Raw genomic sequence first — 23573 nt, 5'->3', positions numbered from 1 at the left:
CTGTATTGCAAACATATGTCAAACGTACCAAGAAAAGACATAATAGATAAGAAATGCATGGAGGTATTTGTTAGTATTGAGTTTCTTTACTCATAAACTAGTTAACTTCATTGCTTGATTACAGTGTTTTTAGGTTTTAGATAATGTAATATATATTATAAATGAGAAATAATTTAGGTAGCGAAAATATAAGAAAGTATGTGTTTGTAACATATATGTATGAGAGAAAAAAAATCATGTTCAAAAAAATATTATAATAAATGAAAAAAAAATGACCATATTTAAAACATTTTTGTTCTAAACATTGCCATCTTCAAGACATTAGACATTTTTTTTTTAATTTATTATTTTTTATGTCAGATTCGTGACGCAACTTTGTTGCCCTTATCACGACTCATTAAATATATATACATATATATTCTAAATATAACCATAAACAATTAACACTGTAATTTTTTCATAGAGTGTAATAAAATATAAGTTTCCAAAGAGGCATGTTATTCTTCACCCTTTTATCCTTTATCTACTTTTACTTATAATTATGTAAAGTAAGAATAATACAATCACTTCAATAAAAGTAAAACTTGCTCTAACAATTTTCCAATACACAAGAATACCAAAACAAACCACATGATCTAAACTTATGATGCTTTTGGATTGAAGTGCGTTCAATCCAACTGCCAGATCAAAATCACTCCATCTTCGAAAGATTCAACCAGTTCACGCTGTCAGGAGCCAATAAGGACGCAGCCCCCAAAACAGTCTAGCCTCATTATTGTTAATGACATGAAACTTTACAGGTATTCCGAATCAATCCAGCTCTTTTGTGTGCCTCAGAATGCATTAGAGGAATATATAGTTGTAACAAATCAATATATTTCTTTTATCTTTTCTATCTTGACTTTATACAAGTGGTTTGTACTCAACAACAGTATCATATGTCTCCATGTTAAATGGACTTTGGGCAAAACATCTGAAAAAAAGGTTATGATTGCACAAAGATTTCAGTTTCCAATGAAGAAGCTTATCTCAATATAAAAAGTGACAAATTTCATAACTATAATAATGATGATATGCACCAAATTGAAAGCAAAGAAGCTTACCTAAATTCATGCCAAAATAGGTTGGCTTTCTCATGCAGGAAAGGTCTCAAAGGTGCTAGGAAATCAACCATTAAAGGAGATTGTCTAATGGGTACATCACGATTCTCTTCAAGAAAGACAAGGAAAAGTGAGGAAGCAACATGCACAATAATAGATGGATCCGAATCCCCAAGGATCGCATGTAGTTCCCTATGAATCCACGGCTCTACTCTTTGTAGAGTCCTTTCTTTGATTTCAAGATTTCCACCTATATTCTGACACAAAACAAGTAGAAATACATGAGACCATGTCATTACTTTCTGTTTCAGGATCTGAATCTACACGAGAAACCATAAAGAAATTTAGGAAACACTCTTTTTTCTGTGAGGTATCTCATCTGGATGTAGTTCCAGACAAGATCACGAAACAACACATAGGAGAACTCTTACACGAGGCGAACCCTTTGGGTTTTATACCAAGAAGGGAGAAGTGTCTAGAAGCAAGTGTTAAAAATAAGCATAACATTAATGTAATGGATTTTTATAAGCAAACCAAGAATCTAACTACACTATTTATACTAATCCCTATCTAATATTACATACAATGGTTTTAATGTTAACGGCCGAGCCAGTTAACCTAATTAGATAGGGATTAAATAGAGTAGTTAGCTTACATTAATGTTATGCTTATTGATAGTCACTTCATTTTAGTTTCTCATCTCCTTATTGGTATATGAACCCTAACCCTAAGAGTTTAACCTAAGAATAATACTACAAGGTAATCCAAAGTGATTTAGATATGGAATTTTTTTGTTAAAGATAGATTAACCTATGATCACAGATAACATTAACCTTAAACAGCAAAGAATGAATGCAAGAAAGAAAGTAAAAAAGCAACCATTCCTCTGTGTTTTGTGCGACAAAAAATACATACCTTTTCACGGCCTGTCCTGTTAGGAGGAATCGCTTGTAATTGCAGCTCATATATGCTGTAAGAAAGCAAAAATTGTATATAATTTCGCACTTAGAAGAGGAAGATGGGAGCAATATGCTAATATGAATATATTTACTCATATAATACCTAAACCTCCACTTTAGAATCCTTTGAGCCACAATATTTGAAGGCTCAGACTCAGATAGCCTAAATGACCTTATCATTGGAAGAGGCCTACTTCTCCCACTGAGGCAATTAAGTTGTTTCCTTGATCTCCATATAACCCTAGAGCAAATGTAAGAAGTATTCTATCAAAATCCTAATTTCAATAATCTTATGGCTTGTGGTACAATAAAGTAAATATTGTAGGAGATGATTTGATTGATTTTAATTTGCTTCAGTAATCCAAAAATTGAAGATGCAAAAGGATGATTTCAAATCCCAATATCCCCACAATGAAAACCCTAATAACTGACCTCTGTTCCGCAAGATTATCTACTCTGGTTCTTCTACGCGGCGGCGGCGATGCTCCGATTCTGAAATCCGTGGCTAACCCTTGAGGCGGCAGCTTCTCTTTATGAGATGTTCGAGCGGAGAGATTGATTCTGAAGTACCATGAATCGAAGTTGGAGTTGCATAAAGGGCATCTTCTCTTCAAATTGCTCCATCTTCGAATGCAGTCGATACAAAAGGCATGCATACAAACAGTTAGAACAGCTGCTCTGTAAGGGTCAATACGAATCAAACAAATTGAACAAGACTTTTCTTTTATCGCCGGAGCTATTCGTCGCGTAAATAATTCAGGGCTAACATCGCCGGTTAAACGTGACCGGAATGATCTTTCCGACGATAGAGTCTCCATGGACTCCGATCTAGTTTATTAGGAGTAGAGCACAAATACATTTATTTATTTTAATTTATAGATTCGGTAGCTTATTACTAGACGAAGATCACGTAAATTTGATTAAATGGTCCACAATAATAGGCCTAATTTCAAAAGAGGCTCACGGTTTTTAAATCTTGTAAAAAGGGCCTTTTCGTCCTATGAAATGTCGGCCATGCCCCTAATAAAACTTTTATCGCTGATGTGCGATCATTACAGATGCAAGAATCGTGTAATGCTCGTATGATGATGTGCGAGCATTACACGTTTCTCGCATATGTAATTATTACACATCATTATGCGAACATTACACGATTCTCGCACATCGTGTAACGTTTGATAAACTTTGCAAAAGGGCCTTTTCGCTCTGTAAAATGTGCGAACAATACAAATGCGATAATCATGTAATGCTCGCACATCATCGTACGAGCATTACATGATTCTCGCATCTGTAATGCTCACACATCTCCATATAAATCCGTTCTTCCAATTCACCATGAAGAAAACCGTTTTTATGTCAAGTTGTTCCATCTCTAGGTTCAGGTGTGCAAATAACCTTAATGCAACTCAAATTGAGCAATTATTTACCACCGAAGTAAATATTTCTTCAAAGTCGATCTCCTTTATGACCAAAACCCTTTACAACTAACCGAGCCTTATACCTAAGTTGTGAGCTATTATTTTCGGTCTTCGAATTGTACACCCACTTATTCTTGAGTGATTTCTTTCCTTAAGATAGTTTTTACCAAGTCGTATGTGCTTTTATCATGTAAGGATTGCATCTCTTCATGTATGGCTTTCAACCACTCGTTCTTGTCATTAACTTTGAGTGCTTCTTGATAAGATACTGGTTCTCCTCTATATGTGAGCAATAAATAAGCATTAGAATGATATCTATAGAGAGTGACTCTCCCTATTAGATTTTCTCAAAGATGTTCAACTAACGTCGGTGTAATTTCTTCCTCAATGTGCTCAATTGGCTCGTCCTCGTTAACACCATCACCGCCGTGAGTGTCTCCCTCATGATCAAAACTCATGGAAGGTGGAGTTACATCTAGACTAACATGAACTTCAGTAGAGGAATTAACTTCTTCAACCTTGTCATTATAACCTATAACCCTGTCTTTACAAACATAACATCTCTACTTCTCACGATTTTCTCCGTCCTTGGATAATATAACTTGTACCCGAACTCTTTGTGACTATATCCCATTAAGACACACAATTTTGCCTTATCGCCGAGCTTCGACCTTTCATCTTTTAGGATATAAACGAACGTCTTATAACCAAAGACTCTCAAATGATTGTAAGAGACATCTTTTCCTATACAAACTCTCTTCAGAATTTCAATGTTCAATGCTATTGTAGGAGAAAGGTTTATCAAGTCAATTGCGGTTCTCGATGCCTCCCCCCAAAGGACTTGGGCAACTTCACATGATACAACATATACTGCACTCTTTCTTCAACCGTCTAGTTCATTTTTCAGCCACACCGTTGTGCTGAGGTGTCTTTAAAGGTGTTTTCACCAATTTGATATCGTGATCTCTACAATATCATTCAAATGTCCCCTTATATTCACCGTTGTTGACTAACTTTACACATCACAATTTTCTGCTTGTTTCTCTATCAATTTCGACATGAAAATCTTTAACCTCTCACACTTGATCTTTAGTTTCCAGAGCATAAAACCAAACTTTCTAGAGTGATTATCAATAAAGGCTACAAAATAATATGCTTCAACGAGAGATTTTATTACATAGAACAAACATTATTAGTATGAATCGAATAAGGAATATTTGATTTTCTATGTGGAGGGTGTGTATGAAATGGAACTCTGTGGGTTTTCTAGCTAAGCAAATATCATAAGGTTTTTAGAGACATACTTTGCAAATCAGGAATGAATTGTTTTCTAGTAAGAGTTTGAAGTCTCTTCTCACTAACGTGGTCAATGCCTTGTGCCACAAATCAATATCCATGTCTTTCCGGATTAAGTTTATCTCTCCCTTATACAATTTGGTTTGCATTACATACAATGTGTTCGTCTTCGTTCCTCTAGCTATCATGGGCGATCCTTTGGTGAGATTCCACTTACCTTCATCAAAATAGTTCCCGAACCCTCTTTGTCAAGTTTGACCGTAGAAATCCAGTTAAGACGAATGTCTGGAACGTGGCTCACATCTTTGATTAACAATTGGCAACCGACGATAGTCTCTTAACAAATGTCACCGATAAATACTCTCTTCGATGAATCATCGTTACCCATTTGAAGATTCTCAAAATCTCCTCTCGAACATGTGGAGAAAAGATCGTTATGAGAAGTAACATAAGAAAATTACTGAAAGCAATCACATAGTCATTGTTGGTAACAAGAGGGAAAACAAAATTATAATAGTTAGTAATACTTTGTTCTCTTTAACTCACTATATTTCTTCTTTTTTTCTTATCAAATTGATATTTACATGTCTTTATAGGAAAATATTGATTCTTCAAATGCTCGCCTCTTCAAATGCTAAAATAATGTATATCTCTTGGTTAATATTAAACATAAAAAATAAAATGTCTTAATTTAAGTTTTTAACAAATCTCCCCCTTAAACTTAAATATTCTTCCCATTTCTCATTCCAATCAATCTTTTACAACTCTCAATTAGTGTGGTCGCTAGTGGCTTGATGATTACGTTCACAGCTTGAGCTCGACTTTCAACATGCTCCATCTCGACCTTTCCTTCTCTAACTTGTTCTCGGATGAAATGAAATCGGACGTCGATGTGCTTACTTTTTCCATGATTAACTGGGTTCTTTGCTAATTCGATTGCCGACATGTTTTCAACTCAGATCATAGTCCCTTCATTTCAGATCACTCTCTGTTGACTTAGTAAATTTGAAAGTCAAACTACATGACACACGCTCCAAGAGGCCTCCACATACTCGGCTGAGTAGGTCGACAAAGTTACAATAGGTTGCTTCTTTGACAACCAAGTAAAAGTCATATTACTGAGTAGGAATATATAACCCGAAGTACTTTTTCGATCATCAACATCACCACACCAATCACTATCCAAGTAATCCACTAATCAGTAGTCATATGATTTTAAATAGAAAAGACCAAGTTAAAGGGTTCCTCGAACATATCTCAGAATTCTCTTTAAGACCTTTCAATGTGTATAGCTTGGATCCTCCATGAATCTGCTTGCTATCCCAACACTCAATATTATGTTGGGTTTCGTGCTTATAAGATACCTTAGTCTTCCGATTAACCTTCGATATTTCCCAGCATCAACTCGTTCTCCTCCATCAAACTTTGAGAGTTTAGTGGCCGATTCCATTGGAGTAGAAACCCGATTGCAATCCTCCATTTTAAACTTTTTTAAAATTTAAAGAACGTATCTCTTTTGAGTTATTAAAACCCCTTCCTTCAACTACTTCACTTCTAGTCCAAGAAAATATTCCATCAGTCTTAAGTCCGTCATCTCGAACTCTTTCTTCATTACCTCCTTGAACTACTTAATTAGTTTTGCGCTGCTTCAGGTGAATATGAGTTCGTCGACATAGAGAGTGGCTACCATCATATCTTTTTCATCATTGACTCTAACTTTGAATCTCTCGGGTTGCTCTATATAAATATCTTCTTCAAATTCACCATGAAGAAAAACTGTTTTTACGTCAAGTTATTCCACCTCTAGGTTCAGGCGTGCAACTAACCTTAATACAACTCAGATTGAGCAATTCTTTACCACCGGAGAAAATATTTCTTCAAAGTCGACCCCCCTTTATAACTAACCGAGTCTTGTACCTAATATATGAGCTATTATTTTTGGTCTTCAACTTATACACCCACTTATTCTTGAATGCTTTCTTTCCTTAAGGTAGTTTTACCAAGTCGTACGTGTTGTTATCATGTAAGGATTGCATCTCTTCTTGTATGGTTTTTAACCACTCGTTCTTGTCATCAACTTTAATTGCTTCTTGATAAAATACTGGTTCTCCTCTATCCGTGAGCAATAAATAAACATTAGAAGGATATCAAATAGAGAGTTGACTCTCCCTGTTAGATCTTCTCAAAGATGTTCAACTAGTATCGATGTAGTTTCTTCCTTAATTTGTTCAATTGGCTCGTCCTCGTTCACACCATTACCGTCGTCTTTTTGAGTGCCTCCCTCATGATCAAGACTCATGAAAGGTAGAGTTGCATCTAAACTAATATAAATTTCAGTAGAGGAATTAATTTCTTCAACCTTGTCAATATAACCTATAACTTGGTTTTTAAAATACAACATTTCTACTTCTCACGATTTTCTGCGTCCTTGGATCATATAACTTGTACCCAAACTCTTTGTGACTGTATCCCATGAACACACACAATTTCTTCTTATCGTCGAGCTTCGACCTTTCATCTTTTGAGAAATAAACGAACGTCTTATAACCAAAAACTCTCAAATATTTGTAAGAGACATATTTTCCTATATAAACCCTATTCGGAATGTCATTGTTCAATGCTGCTGCAAAAGAAGTGTTTATCAAGTCAATTGCGGTTCTCGATGCCTCCCCTAAAAGAACTTGGGAAACTTTGCATGAGACAACATACACCACACTCTTTCTTCAATCGTTTAGTTCATTTTAAGCCACACCATTGTGCTGAGGTGTCTTTAAAGGTGTTTTCACCAATCTGATGTCGTGATATGTACAATATCATTCAAACATCCCTCTATATTCACCGCCGTTGTCTAACTTCACGCATCACAATTTTCTTCTTGTTTCTCTCTCAATTTTGGCACATAAAACTTTACAAACCTCTAACACCCGATCTTTAGTTTCTAGAGCATAAAACCAAACTTTTAAGAGTGATTATCAATAAATGCTACAAAATAATATGCTTCACCGAAAGATTTTATTGCATAGAACAAACATTATTAGTATGAATCACTATGTGGAGGGAGTGTATGAAATGGAACTCTGTGGGTTTTTCTAACTAAGCAAACATCATAGGTTTTTAGACACGTACTTTTCAAATCGGAAAGGAATTGTTTTCTAGCAAGAGTTTGAAGTCCATTCTCACTAACGTGGCCGATGTCTTGTGCCACAAATCAATATCCACATCTTTCCAGATTAAGTTTATCTTTCCCTTGTACAATTTGGTTCACATTACGTATAATGTGTTCGTCTTTGTTTCTCTAGCCATCACGAGAGAACCTTCAGTGAACTTCCACTTATCTTTACCAAAATAGTTCCCAAACCCCTCATCGTCGAGTTTGATCGTAGAAATCTAGTTGAAAGCGAATGTCTGGAACATGGCTCATGTTAGTGTATATAATATAATAATATATTATATTGGTATATTATTATATAATATAATATAATATAATATATTATATTCTATAATATATTATATTATATTGTATTATATTATAGTTTCCTTATATTGCTAATGTAATTTAAGTATAAATACCTTTACTACATTGAATAAAGATGTACACAATATTATTCTCCTTCTATCTATTCTTACATGGTATCAGAGCCTAGACTCTAAGGTTTATGGTCATTTAAGGTTTGTGTATTTATTTTTGAACATTGATGTTCACATTAATTCAATTTTAATGGAGAAGTCTTCCAAGTTTGCATTCTTTACCGTTGCTGCTGTCAAATGTACTTCATTAGAGAACACTTTTCCCAAATTTTCTCTTACAAACATTCAATCACTCATACAAAAACTTCAATCAAATCATGGTACTACATCTTCTCCATTGCCATCTTCTTCAGTGTTATCTGCCACACCAGGTACTTCTACCTCATGGTTTTTTGATTCAGGATGTTGTAATCATATGACTTCTGAATCATCTTTTCTCACATTCACTAGAAAGCCTATTATTCCGTATGTTGTTCATACTGCTAATAATATTACTTTGAATGTTCAAACTATTGGTACCACTCAAACTTCTATATTGTCCTTACCTGAAACATTTTTTGTTCCAAAATTTTCGTTAAATCTTATTTCTGTTGGACAACTATGTGATCTCGATTTTAACATAACTTTTTCGAGTAATGGTTGTGTTGTCCAAGATCTTCAAATAAATAAAATCATTGGAACGGGACGTAAGGTTGGACGATTGTTTGAACTCACTTCTCTATCTCTTCCATCACAATATTTTATTGGAGCTATCACTTCTCAAATTTGGCACTCTCGATTAGGTTACCCTTCTAAAGATCGTTTGAGTTCTTTAATTTCTAGTGGTTCTTTAGGCCCTATTAAGACTGAAACTTTTGATTGTGTTTCTTGTGAGCTCTCTAAATAACACACTTTACCTTTTTTTCCTAATGATTCTAATTCCTTAGCACCTTTTGATATGATTCACTCTGATATTTGGGGTCCTGCACCACATAATACTATGGGTGGTTTAAAATATTATGTGATTTTTATTGACGATTTTTCTCGTTATACATGGATCTATTTGATGCGTAATAGGTTTGAATTGTCCTCAATTTATATTCGGTTTGCTAATATGATCCAGACTCAATTTTCCTCCAAAATTAAAATCTTGCGCACTAATAATGCCATGGAATACAAATAAACAAAATTCATAGAGTTTCTAGCACAAGAGGACACAATTATTCAAAGATCTTGTCTTGGAACTTCTCAACAAAATGGTCGGGCATAGCGAAAACATAGACACATTCTTAATGTTGTTCGAGCTGTTTATACTATCAACTGCATTCCTTCTCCTGTCATAGATAACATCTCTCCTTTTGAACGTCTTTTTAATCGAGCTCCGAATTATCAAACTCTCAAAGTTTTTGGATGTGTTTGTTTTGTTTTATTACAACCTCATGAATACAATAAATTAGAACCTCGAATTCGATTATGTTGTTTCTTAGGTTATGAAATTGAACACAAAGGATACAGGTGTTGGGATCCATTGTCTCAACGTCTTCGTATCTCTCGTCATGTATCATTTTGGGAACATAAGATGTTTTCAACTATATCTAAATTTAGAGTCAATGAACCTCCTACTCAATTTTTTCGTGATCCTACCATACTTTTGTTTCCTAACATTTCTTTTGTAGGACCATTTAACAACTCTTGCGACTCAACTCCATCTGCATTTCCTACATCGACATCTTCTCCATCTCAAAATCCGGCACATACCTCATATGATCATATCATTCAAGAATCTTCTTGTTTTCCACCACCACCACCATCACCATTACCACCACCACCACCACCTCATCGTCGCACCAATCGTGTAAGTCAACCTTCTGTTCGTCTTCGTAACTTTCATGTGTATTCAACTATTGTCTCTCTATGAACCTCATACTTTTCGCGAGGCCAACTCTAACCCTTTATGGTAGCAAGCAATGGTAGAAGAATTGCAAGCACTTACCAAGACAAAAACTTGGGACTTGGTTGATTTACCTTCACATAAGTCAGTCGTTGGTTGTAAATGGGTTTTTAAAATTAAGACACGAGCAGATGGTTCAGTTGAACAATATAAAGCTCGTCTTGTTGCTAAGGGATATACTCAAGAATATGGTATTGGTTATGAGTATTAGTATTTTAGACCTTTACTTTTATATATTTTATTATTTAGTCTCTTTGTTGGCTTATAAATAAGTCTTTTATTGTTTTCTATTTCAACATATTGAATGTATAATAAAACCCTAGTTTCTCTTTTCTCTGTTTTCTATCATGGTATCAGAGCCACCATTCATTTATAGGGCTTGATTTGTTGGGATCGAGGGTTTTTGCAATGATTCTTATGCTTCTACACCGAAGGATTAATCTGTTACGGTATGTCTCTTGTTTTGCTCGAAGATCATCACGTGGATAAACAATTCTGTCACACATTCGATTGGGGTTCAGTTGGCAAAGTACGATACATCCAAGCACGTTTGGGACCATCTTGCTCGTCTTTATACACAGTCTAATTTTGCCCGACAATTTCAGTTGGAAACGGACATTCGTGCACTCAAGCAGAATGATTTGTGTATCCAAGATTTTTATTCCGCCATGTCTGATTTGTGGGATCAGTTGGCTCTTACCGAGTTTGAGGAGTTACGGGTATTGGCACCTTACATCACACATCGAGAGCAACAACACTTAGTTCAATTTTTGGTTGCTCTTCGATCTGATTTTGAGACTTTGCGTGGATCAATCTTGCATCAGAACCCTTTGCCTTCAGTTGATTCGATTGTCCATGAGTTGATAGCTGAGGAGATACGAATCAAGACTCGACTTGACAAAGAGCATAACCCAACATCTACTTCATTCGTTCTTGCAACTCCACATAATCCCTTTAGTAATCATCCGAATCGATTGAACTCACGAGTGACTATGGATGAATGTGCTTTCTGTAAGAAGAATGGTCACTGGAAAGGCCAATGTCCTTTGTTAATCAATAAAGGTAAACAACCGCACCAACAACAACAATCGCAACCACACCAGCAATCACAAAGACGCCCTCCACAATCATCATCTCATTTTCCCTCATGGAAACCTACAAGTCAAGCATTCCAAGCTAGTAGTGTATTGACTCCACCTCCTATAGATCCATCGATGATTGAGTTGTTCCAAAGGTTTCTCGCTTCGCAACCTCATGCCATGTCAGCGTCTTCTCATGTCGGTTTGTCTTCTTCCAATACCTCTGCTCCCTCAGGTATATATTCTCCTATTTGGGTTCTAGACTCTGGGGCCTCTCATCATATGTCTCCTGAATTGTCTTCTTTTGATTCTTTGTCACCAAACTCGTCTATCTCGGTTGCAACAACTGATGGTACCCATATGCCATTAGTAGGAGTCGGTTCTATTAATACACACAATTTAACTCTTTCAGATGTCTATTATATTCCAAGTCTTACCTTAAATCTTGTCTCGGTTAGTCAATTGTGTGACTTGGGATATTCCGTCTTCTTTTCTAATTCCACTTGTTATGTGCAGGATCCACATTCTCAGAAGCTGATTGGGACAGGCCATAAGAGAGGAGGATTATATGTGTTGGATGAACTTGAAGTACCAAAAATAGCTACTAGTGCTGCTTCTACTGTGGATTTGACATCTTTTCATTTGAGTCACTCTTCTTCTACCTTTTATTTATGGCATTCTCGTTTAGGACATATTTCAGGATCCCGTTTAAATTTTTTGGCTTCTACTGGAGTTTTAGGTGATTTGAAAACTGATGATGTTTCTGATTGTAGTGGTTGTAAACTTGCTAAGTTTTCGGCTTTGCCTTTTAAAACAAGTTTATCTTCATCTTTTGCTCCATTTGATCTAGTTCATTCTGATGTGTGGGGACCTTCTCCTTTACCTACAAAAGGGGATTCCCGCTATTATGTTTCGTTTATTGATGATTGTACTCGTTATACTTGGGTTTTTCTTATGAAACGTCGTTCTGAATTTTTAGGTATATTTCATACTTTTAGAGCTCTTGTCAAAACTCAGTATTCGTCTGTTATTAAATGTTTTCGTTGTGATTTGGGTGGGGAATACACCTCTAATGATTTCTCTAGGTTACTTGCTTCTGACGAAACTCTTCATCAGAGTTCTTGTTCAGACACCCCTCAACAAAATGGCGTTGCAGAAAGAAAACATCGACATATTGTTGAAATAGCTCTCTCTCTCTTATTGTCTGCCAATGTTCCTAGTGTCTTTTGGGGTGAAGCCATCCTCACTGCTGTACATCTTATTAATATGATTCCAACATCTCACAACTCAGGTTTGTCACCGTTTGAAAAACTTCAAGTATATGCTCCTGCTTATTCCTCATTACGTGTCTTTGGTTCCGCTTGTTTTGTATTACGTCCACACGTTGAGCGTAACAAATTGACTTCACGATCTGTAATGTGTGTTTTCTTGGGGTACGGGATAGGACAAAAAGGTTATCGTTGTTTTGATCCCGTCAGTCAAAAATTATATGTCTCCCGTCATGTTTCGTTTTTTGAGCATATTCCATTTTTTTCCATTCCTATAAATTCTCATGATATGACTCACCTAGACTTTGTTAGAATTGATGCTTTTACGGTTGATGATGAGGTGACACCTCCTACTACATATTCTAGTACTACAGAGGTGACACCTCCTACTACAGACTCTAGTACTGTAGTTCCTGACACATATCTTCCTCCCTCCACGGTCTCTCAATCTCCTCCCGATTATGTGGATCCTTCACCTCGTCAGTCAACCCGTATACGTAAGTCAACCAAACTTCCTGATTTTTCTTATTCGTGTTACTCTACATCTTTTGCTTCTTTTTTAGCATATATTCATTGTTTGTATGAGCCATCGTCCTATCGAGAAGCTGTTATTGATCCTCTTTGGCAGTTTGCTATGGCTGAGGAACTTGCAGCACTACATCAAACACATACATGGGATTTGGTTTCTTTACCATCAGGAAAACGACCTATTGGTTCTCGATGGGTATACAAAATCAAAACCAAGTCTGATGGGTCTATTGAGAGATATAAAGCCCGAGTCGTTGCGAGGGGTTTTTCTCAGGAATATGGCATGGATTACGAGGAAACTTTTGCCCCAGTTGCGAAAATGACAATTGTTCGCACTCTTATTACCGTTGCTTCCGTTCGTAAGTGGAATATAACTCAGATGGATGTTAAGAATGCTTTCCTCAATGGAGATCTTCAAGAAGAGGTTTTTATGGTTCCTCCACCTGGGGTCCCTCACAAACTTGGTGAAGTTTGTAAGCTCCGGAAAGCTCTCTATGGGCTTAAACAAGCACCACGCGCTTGGTTTGATAAATTCTCTTCTGTGATCACTTCAATAGGATTTTATCGTAGTCATCATGATTCGGCATTGTTCATCAAGTGTACAGATCGAGGCCGTATTCTTCTATCTTTATACGTTGATGATATGATTATTACAGGTGATGATATTGACGGGATTGGGCTCTTGAAATCCGAGTTGGCTCGTAGTTTTGCGATGAAAGATTTGGGGATGTTACGTTATTTCCTTGGGATTGAGGTTGCTTCATCTCCAAAGGGATATATTTTATCTCAGTCAAAATATATAGGTGATATATTTGATATTGCTCGTCTTACTGATAATAAGATTGTGGATACTCCAATTGAAACCAATGCTCAATATTCTCTAACCGATGGCTCACCTTTGCCAGATCCAGCCTTGTATCGTACTATTGTTGGCAGCTTGGTTTACCTCACCATCACCCGTCCTGATATTGCTCATGCTGTACACATTGTTAGTCAGTTTGTTACTGCACCTACTATAGTTCATTGGAGTGCTGTCCTTCGTATTCTCCGGTATCTTCGGGGAACTCAGTTTCAGAGCCTTCTCCTTTCTTCCTCTTCTTCCTTGGATCTTCGAGCGTTCTCTGATGTTGATTAGGTTGGTGATCCCTCCGATCGAAAGTCCACCACAGGGTTTTGTATCTTTCTTGGTGATTCTTTGATTTCATGGAAGAGCAAGAAACAAGATGTGATCTCTAGATCTTCCACGGAAGCTGAGTATCGTGCTATGGCCTCTACGACCTGTGAGACTGTTTGGTTACGATGGTTACTTGCCGACATGGGAGTCTTTCTTCATGAGCCTACTCCGTTGTTCTGTGATAATAAGAGTGCCATCCAGATTGCTCATAATTCGGTGTTCCATGAGAGGACGAAACACATTGAGATTGATTGTCATGTTGTTCGACATCACTTTGCAATCGGTACCATTTGTTTCTTCCTCTGTGAAGATCGCCGACTTGTTCACCAAAGCTCTATCCTCTTCTCGTTTTCGTTTTTTTGTTACCAAACTCTCAATGCTCATTGCTGCTGCATCATGAGTTTGACGGGGGATATTAGTATTTTAGACCTTTACTTTTATATATTTTATTATTTAGTCTCTTTGTTGGCTTATAAATAAGTCTTTTATTGTTTTTTATTTCAACATATTGAATGTATAATAAAACCCTAGTTTCTCTTTTCTCTGTTTTCTATCAATGAGGAAACGTTTGCTCCTATCGCTCGATTGACCTCGGTTTGTAGCCTCATTGTAGTAGCTGCTAGCAAAAGATGGAAACTATTTCAAATGGATGTAAAAAATGCATTTCTTAATGGTGAACTAACAGAAGAAGTGTATATGCAACCTCCACCTGGGTATGATCATCCTCTAAATAAAGTTTGTAGACTCCGCAAAGCTCTTTATGGTCTTAAACAAGCTCCTAGGGAGTGGTTCGCCAAATTTAGCTACACCATTGGTAATCTTGGTTTCAAATCCAGCTTTTATGATCATGCATTGTTTTTGCGCAAAACAGATCAAGGTTGTACCTTACTTTTACTTTATGTGGATGACATGATAATTACTAGTGATGACACAAATGGAATCTGTGATCTCAAGAATTTTCTACATCAACAATTTGAAATGAAAGATCTTGGACAATTAAGTTATTTCTTGGGACTTGAAATAGCTTCCGACAAATCCGGTTACTATTTATCACAAGCTAAGTACACAACTGATCTCATATCTCGGGCTGGTATTACTGACACAAAAGTTGTTAGCACACCCTTTGACTCCACAGAACATTTGGCTGCTACTGATGGTACTCCACTAAGTGATGAAACACTTTATCGACAACTAGTTGGTAGTCTTATATATCTTACTGTCACTCTTCCAGATATTGCATATGATGTCCATATCGTGAGTCAATTTATGTCATCTCCTCGTACAACTCATTTCTCTGCTGTTCTTCGTATATTACGATACATTAGAGGAACTTTATTTCATGGACTACATTTTGCTCACTCTTCTCCTCTAGAGTTACGAGCATACTCTGATGCTGATTGGGCAGGTGATCCAACTGATCGTCGATCCCCTACTGGTTATTGTTTCTCTCTTGGCACAACTCTCATTTCATGGAGAAGTAAGAAACAAACTGTTGTTTCTCGTTCTAGTACAGAATCTGAATATCGTGCTCTTGCAGATACTACCTTTGAGCTTCTCTGGCTACAATGGTTACTTCAAGATATGGGTGTTCCTTCATCCGCTGCTATTCCACTTTTCTGTGATAATAATAGTGCAATTCAGATTGCTCATAATGATGTATTTCACGAACGTACCAAACATATAAAAATAGATTGTCATCTGACACGCCATCATGTCGTTAATGGTACCATACAATTGATTCCCATTTCTTCGCAAACTCAGATTCCTGACATTTTTACCAAATTTCTTCCTCCTCAACGTTTTCAAGATTTAGTCTCCAATCTCAAGATGTTCAATGCTCTTCCACATTGAGCTTGAGGGAGGGTGTTAGTGTATATAATATAATAATATATTATATTGATATATTATATTATTATATAATATAATATAATATAATATATTATATTCTATAATATATTATATTATATTATAGTTTCCTTATATTGCCAATGTAATTTAAGTATAAATACCTTTACTACATTGAATAAAGATGTACACAATATTATTCTATTTCTATCTATTCTTACAGCTCACAATCTTTGAGTATACTCTAACCCTAACGGAGTTAAACTCCAAAATTTAGAGTCCAAACTCTAGAGCGATATGAATTATAAGAGATTGGATTGGCCAACGACACTTGGACGACGCCCTTTTGGCCTTCTTTTATGAGTATTATGTATGAACTAAATGTTTTTAAATTCATTCCTTTTGGCGAAATAAAATAGTAATGATTTGGAACTAGATGACAGAGTCTCTAAACATCTTGATATTGATATTTGTATGAATCTAAATATTTTTTGCATCTGAATCTTTATTTTAATATTCTTTATTTTTTTTTTATGTTTGTTCTTTTATCTCCGGTTGGGTTGATAGTTCAACGTTATATTATTCCTCAAGTTGTGAAATTTCTAAACTTTGGATTGATTCATATATTTAGGTTGAGAAGAATGAATGATTGAGAAAAAAACGTGAATGGTTTTGGGAGCCTTCAATCCCTTTTATTAATGTAATAAATTTGTTACAGTCCCTGAAATATCTATCAGGTTTTAATAAAGCTATAAACTTATAAAAACATATAATATAAAATATCAACATATTTTCACATCCCTCCCTCTAGATGAACATACCTTAAGTTCAGCTTGTCTATAAGATTAACAAAAGGTCGAAATTCCAAGGGCTTTGAAAAAATTCCACCTTGCTGAATTTTTGAATATATATGTAATGGCTGAATAAAACCTTGTTTGAAACTGTCCCTTACAATATGACAATCTATGTCGATGTGTCCCTTACAATAAAACCTTGTTCTCTCGTGGAAGACTGGATTTTCAGTAATATGTATTGTAGCTTGATTGTCACAGCATAAGGGAATCAGAAGATGGACTGCAGCATTGAAGTCTTTCAGTAGAAAAGTGATCCATTTCAGCTCACATACAATGGTGGACATGCTTCAGTATTCCTCTTCTGCAGTACATCGTGAGACTGTGTTTTTCTTTTTTGTTTTCCAAGACACCAGGGCTCCTCCAAGTTTAACACAATAACCTGTAAGGGACCTCTAACTTTCTGTACAAGTTGCCCAATCGACATCTGAAAAAGCCTCAAGTACACTATTAGTATTACAAGGGGTCGATTGGTACGTGTTACTAATTATATAAGTATAAGTTGTAAGGAGGTATAAATTGTATATGGTATTAAGAGGTATAAATTATATATATTATTAGTGTTTGGTTGGAATGATAAAAAATGTATAAATTATATAAGTTTTATAATTTTGTGTTAGGTTGATGATATAAGAAAATAGTAAAAAGAGGAATAATATTTTATTTTTGTATTTATATAAATTATTTTAATGTTTATCTTATTTTAATTTTTATTATTAATTATATTTTAACTAATAAAAATATATTTAATTATCTTATAAATAATTTAAAAAATAAATAATAATGCAATATGATTATATATATATATATATATATATATATATATATATATATATGATTTCTTATAATTAGATAAATATTATCAATAATTAATATTAATAAATATATAATAATAAAATCACAAAAAAATTAATAAAAATGAATAATTTGTTCAAGTCTTTTATTTTTGCTGTGAGATGTTATAAAAAAATTATTTTAAAATAAATAATAATTATTTTGTAATTTAGTTTAAAATATGAAAAATATATATTTTTTTAAATTATTAAACTAATAAGTATTTAATAGAAGAGATAAATAATAATAATAATTATTATTTTTATACTAATAATTATAAAACAAACTTTAAATTTCTTTTAAAAAGAAAATTCAAAATTTTTAATTTTGAAATAATAAAATTTATAAATAATTTTATTTTTTAAAAACATGTAAATAATAAATACTCAAAATTAAAATACATTTAAAATTTAATAATTAAATTTAATAAAAGATTAAATAATAAACTAATAAAGAATAATATTATAAAAATATGATAAAAAGAATAATAAAAAAAATTAAGAATTTAATAACTTTATAACAGGGGTGTTATAACTTATACCCTTTTAAGGTATAAGTTATACCATTAATTTTACTGTAGATATAAAACTAATCTAACCAAACACTTGTATAATTTTACTATTTGTATAGTTATCCTATCCTAACAGGATTATACCTTCTACCAAACACTACCCAAGAGTAAAACAATCCAAGTGAAGGCGTGCCTTTAAGGTACTTGACAACCTGTAAGGCAACCTCTCAATGGACTTCCAGCGGTTTCTGCATATATTGACTTAGTTTCTGGACACTAAAACCGATATTTTGTGTTGTAAAACTCAAGTAAATTAAACGTCAACAAACCTTCTGAACATCTCTAGTTCAGCCAATTCTAGACTGTTTAATTCATTGAGTTTGATACCTTTTTTTATTAGGATATCAACTGGTTTACAATCAGTAAGACATGTGTCAGCCAATATGTCAAGAATGTACTTGCGTTGATTTATAAATAAACCAGCTTTCGTACGATGCAATTCCAATCCTAGAAAATATTTGTCTTACCCAAGTCTTTGATTGTAATTTTTTTTATCAAGTTTATAATTTTTATAAAATTTCCAGCAATAAGTATATCATCTACATAAACTAACAAAACAGTAAATATTTTTTCAGTTTTAAGAATGAATAAACAATTATCATTAATTCATTGAACAAAACTAAAATGAATTAATTGTTTTGAAAACTCTTTATTCCACTGCCTTGAAGATTGTTTTAAGCAATAAAGGCTTTTTGTTTAGATGACATACCAGATTTTGTTTATTTAATTCTCCCGTTAATCCTTCTAGAAGGTGCATAAAAACATCATCTTCCAGGTCATCGTGGAGGAATGCATTGTTGATATCAAATTGCTGTAAAAACCAATTATTAGTAGATGTTAAAACAAATAAGATTCTTACCGTGACTGTTTTAGCAACTGGGGAGAAACTGTCGTGGAATTCAATGCCGTTCTTTTGATTGTATCCCTTCTCCACTAAACGCGCATTGTATTTAGCAATCGATCCATATGTATTCAACTTGGTCTTGTATATCCATCTACAACCTATCGCTTTCTTCCCTTTAGGAAGTTGAACTAGACTCCATGTATTATTTTCTTTTAAAGTTGTTAACTCATCATCCATAACAACTTTCCAATGTTTGATTTTTACATCTTCTTTAAAATTTTGTGGTTCTTTAATAGTGGATATGTTTTCTAAAAACTCTAGGTGTTCAACATCTATACATTTAGTCTAATAAGGGAATGTTATGGAGTATATGACTTATCATTGTTATTTATATTTGAATTGACAACATAATTGTTAAGCCAAGTAGGAGGCTTTCTATCCCTGTTGCTTTTTCTTTGTTGTTCTTGTAGATGAATCATTGAGTTATTTGGATTAGGCTGTGTAGATGTGTTTGATTCAAAATTTTAATTTTCAGTTTAATGATTATCAAAATCATTTGAAATTAATGGATCATCTTCACTATATAATTCTGATTCTTCATCAGAATTATAAAAAAAATCTACTTTTGTAGGGTTTTAGGGATTTTTTCTAAAATAATTCTTTCATTTTGATATGGAAAAATATTTTCATGAAAAGTTACATCTCTTGATACAAAAATATTTTCATTTAAAATATCAAACACTCTATAACCCTTCTGTCCACATAAATAACCAATAAAAATACATTTTTTTTCCTCTTGGCTCAAATTTAGTTTTGTGAAGAAGGTTATTTTTCACATAACACAAGCAACCAAACACCTTAAGATTTGATAGATCTGGATTTTCTTTATGCAAATTAAAAAATGGACTCTCCCAATTCAAAATTTGTGAAGGGGTCCTATTTATGATATGTGTGGTCATAAGGATTGAAAATGGCCAAGAAATTGCGGGTAGTTTGGCGCAGTAAACGTGCTACTTGTAGTAAATGTTGATATTTTTGCTTTACCATCCAATTTTATTGTGGGTGTAAGAGCAAGACTTTTGATAGAAAAAACCAGTTTTTTTAAAAAACTTTTGACATTCGTAACTTAAGAATTCACTACCATTATCTGTTCTTACCATTTTGATTGATGATTCAAAATGTGTTCTAATCATTGTATAGAAATCAATAAAAGTTTGACAAACAATATTTTTTAATTTAATCATATATGTCCATGTAAATCTTGAAAAATCATCTACAATCGTGAGCATGTAAGGACAATCAATAAGAGATGTATCTTTATAAGGTCCCCATATATTCATGTGAACTAGTTCAAAACATTTTATAGTTTTAGATATACTACACTTAAAATGTAACATTTTCAATTTAGAGATAGGATATCACAATGAAAATCTAAATTTTATCTAAATTGTAAGCATGCTTAAGTGCTATATCAGATAGATGACCAAGTCTTCTATGTATCAACTTGAAATCATTACATGTGTTATACACTTTATTCCCTAATTCAATTTCTAGTAAGTAAATGTTCTGGAAAAGATCTCATCTGCTTATCATCGTATTGTCCTTAACATCCTGAATAGACAACTAGTAGAAGAAAATTGAAAACTAATATTGTTCCTTTTGGAAAGTTTTGAAACTGAAATTAGGTTATATGTGAAACCTTGTAATGCATAACATCTAATAATTTTAGTTTTGCAGAAACTCTAACATTACCTATATATTTTACATTTTTAGATGTTCCATTAGGTAAGAATAAAGTCTTGCTAGTTATCATCTTAACATCAGTCATCAAACTCAAATTAGAAAAAATATGACAGCTAGCACCACTGTCTATTATCCAAATAGGTTTTTCTTTATTATTACTATGCACATTTTGACTACAAACACTAGCAAAATTTTGATTAGAAGACATACCTTCATATTACTTGTTTTTATCTTTTTCTTGGGTTTGCAGCCCTTTTATGACTTCCTTTATCACATCAGCAATTTCAGTGTTACTGAATTTAGAATTCTGTTTTGATGATGATTCTGGTTGATCTTCACAAAAGAAAAAGGGGTTATATTCACTACAGTAGTTGTTGCATTTGCAAAATATTTTATCTTCTGATCTTGGTTTCCTTTCCACCACTCCGGATAACCTATGATCTTGAAGCATCCTTCTTGAGTATGTCCTTCCATCCTACAATGTGTACAAAACATATTTGTTGTTCCTTTGTTGTTGCTTCTTGTCTTGTTGTTTACTCCTTTTCCTCTATTATTTCGAGTATTATTCTAACTTCTTTGCTGATCAAAACTATCCTTCATAGACATTACAAAACTATTTGTTTGTTCATTCATTAAAGTCTGCACTTCCCTTTGTCTTTCAATGCTAAGCAACATGGCATAAACACGATTTAAGCTTGGTTTTAGGTCCATGAGGAGAATTTGTTGCCTTGCGTTATAAAATATTCGTTCAATCCCATTAAGAATTGTGTCAACTTGTTTGATGTATCAACTTGGAATACCAATTTCGTCATTCTGCAGCAGCAAACAGTTCTTGGGTCACAATCATGTTGGTAGAGGTTCTAAGACCATCAATTCATCCCAGAGTTTCTTGATCTTGGAAAAATATTTTTCAAGACTTAATGTACCCTGTCTTAGGCTACTAATGGCCTTATGGATCTAATAAGCTTGTGGACCGTTGTTTTCATGATATCGTTCTTTGATATCAAGCCATAAGTCCAACACTATGGTTGTGGAAGAATAGTTTGATTTAATCTCATCCAACACTGTGTTCAGAATCTAAGAACGGACTAAACAATCCATCTTTTGCCATTTCTAAAATACTTCTGATTCTTTTGGTACAACTAAAGATCCATCAATAAACCCTAACTTTGATTTTGCTTCTAGCGCTAATCGCATACCACTACTCCAACCAATATAATTTTCGCCATTAAAAATAGTAGTACATATTATCGCACCTGTATGATCTGAGTTACGCATCGTTGTTAGTACATCATTTTTGTGTTTCTTCTTTCCAGACATTCTTGATCTTTCGTCGTTCGAACTATTTGTTGAAGAAGATGAAAGGTAATCGCTAGAAGAAGAATCGTCGGTGTTAATCTGAGTCTCTTCTTCGTCTTCTTGATTTTGACGAGCATCCAGTTCTGATACCATGTGAAGTTTCTGAACTTTGGATTGATTCATAGATTTAGGTTGAGAAGAATGAATGATTAAGAAAAACGTGAATAGTTTTGGGAACCTTCAATCCCTTTGTAATAAATTTGTTAGAGTCCCTAAAATATCTATCAAGTTTTAATAAAACTACAAAATTATAAAAACATAAAATATAAAATATCAACATATTTTCATACAAGTCATTACTTATAATGATTTAAATGTCGTATCAATAAGAACTCAAACAATATTTTATTCTTATAAAACCATTTTTAAAACGAGACGAGTTTTCAGTCATCTTTTTGTGCCATGGGTTTCTATATAATGAAACAGAAATCAGAACAAGTACTCTATTACTATTTATTATCAAAACTCCAAGTGGTTACACATGAACTCCCAACAAGTAAAAAAAACAAAAAGGATTGATAGAGCGGTTATATATATTTTTCAGTTAGATAGCTAGACCACCATTATAAGAAAACCTAGGCAGTCTATCTAAGCTGTGTTTATTATTATTGTTATCTTTTATATATAGAGAGAGTCAGAGCCATAGGGCGCCGGCGCGTTTGAGCATGGGGATTAAGGAACGCTTAAGGTGAAGGGTCATGACTTCGTTGGCGCCGCCTACAAGTTCGCCGCCAATGAAAACGGCCGGGAAGGAAGGGTTGCAGCCGAGACGGGTCAGGGCCTGCTCGATCTCACGCCCCCTTGGGATCTCGTCTAGTTCGTGGATGGCCGGATTGACACCGAATTCGGAGAAGAGGGTCTTGACTGAGTAGCACATGCAGCATGTGCTCTTGCTGAATATCACCACCGGTCTCTCTGCAACCATCTTTGTCACTCTCTCCATTGCTACTTCTTAGTCTTGGGATTGTAGGGTTTTGAATTTTAGGGTTTGAGTTGTGATGAATTTGGGAGCATGAGAAGGGGTTTATATAGAAGAGGGAGGCGGTTGATGTGTTGTTGTTCTTCTTCGATGTTTAGAGATATTTGGACCACAAGAGCATTATTTAATATTTACGTACAGATAAATTAAAAAGTAGTAGTTCTGCTAAAAGATTGATCATCATCCATTATAATAATGTCTGTCTCATGTCTCAGAGAATCTGTGCACCGGAAATAGAGACGTCTAGATTGTACGACAACATATGCG

The 23573-nt window shown here is 34.3% G+C and overlaps 3 protein-coding genes across 3 annotated transcripts; 1 reads left to right on the top strand and 2 right to left on the bottom strand.

Annotated features, from left to right (window-relative positions):
• Positions 1-546: 546 nt before the first annotated feature.
• On the bottom strand, positions 547-2929 carry LOC124926223 (E3 ubiquitin-protein ligase Topors). Its single transcript, XM_047466420.1, has 5 exons — positions 2492-2929; positions 2163-2300; positions 1980-2070; positions 1104-1420; positions 547-973 (listed from the first exon to the last, which is right to left on the bottom strand). The coding sequence occupies exons 1-5, from the start codon at positions 2875-2877 to the stop codon at positions 904-906; spliced, it is 1002 nt and encodes a 333-aa protein (XP_047322376.1). The 5' UTR covers positions 2878-2929; the 3' UTR covers positions 547-903.
• Positions 2930-14925: 11996 nt separating this feature from the next.
• On the top strand, positions 14926-16131 carry LOC124926207 (uncharacterized mitochondrial protein AtMg00810-like). Its single transcript, XM_047466397.1, has one exon. It carries the CDS (start codon positions 14926-14928, stop codon positions 16129-16131), a length of 1206 nt encoding a protein of 401 aa, XP_047322353.1.
• Positions 16132-22758: 6627 nt separating this feature from the next.
• On the bottom strand, positions 22759-23336 carry LOC124921521 (monothiol glutaredoxin-S2-like). The gene has a single exon (XM_047462191.1). The coding sequence runs from the start codon at positions 23268-23270 to the stop codon at positions 22962-22964; it is 309 nt and encodes a 102-aa protein (XP_047318147.1). The 5' UTR covers positions 23271-23336; the 3' UTR covers positions 22759-22961.
• Positions 23337-23573: the final 237 nt, after the last annotated feature.

Source organism: Impatiens glandulifera, chromosome 1 (assembly GCF_907164915.1).
Source record: "Impatiens glandulifera chromosome 1, dImpGla2.1, whole genome shotgun sequence".
NCBI classification, from domain to species: domain Eukaryota; kingdom Viridiplantae; phylum Streptophyta; class Magnoliopsida; order Ericales; family Balsaminaceae; genus Impatiens; species Impatiens glandulifera.
The sequence above is the reverse complement of the archived record's forward strand: the minus strand, read 5'-3'. Positions and strand labels throughout refer to the sequence as shown.

What these genes read in the sequence shown, in the direction of transcription:
- LOC124921521 (XM_047462191.1), bottom strand. Translation starts at nt 23,270, where the DNA reads ATGGAGAGAGTGACAAAGATGGTTGCAGAGAGACCGGTGGTGATATTC.
- LOC124926207 (XM_047466397.1), top strand. Translation starts at nt 14,926, where the DNA reads ATGGATGTAAAAAATGCATTTCTTAATGGTGAACTAACAGAAGAAGTG.
- LOC124926223 (XM_047466420.1), bottom strand. Translation starts at nt 2,877, where the DNA reads ATGGAGACTCTATCGTCGGAAAGATCATTCCGGTCACGTTTAACCGGC. An exon ending in GATAATCTTGCGGAACAGAG is followed by an intron (nt 2,301 to 2,491) that starts GTCAGTTATTAG and finishes CATTTGCTCTAG; the next exon opens with GGTTATATGGAGATCAAGGA. An exon ending in CTATTTTGGCATGAATTTAG is followed by an intron (nt 974 to 1,103) that starts GTAAGCTTCTTT and finishes CCTTTTTTTCAG; the next exon opens with ATGTTTTGCCCAAAGTCCAT.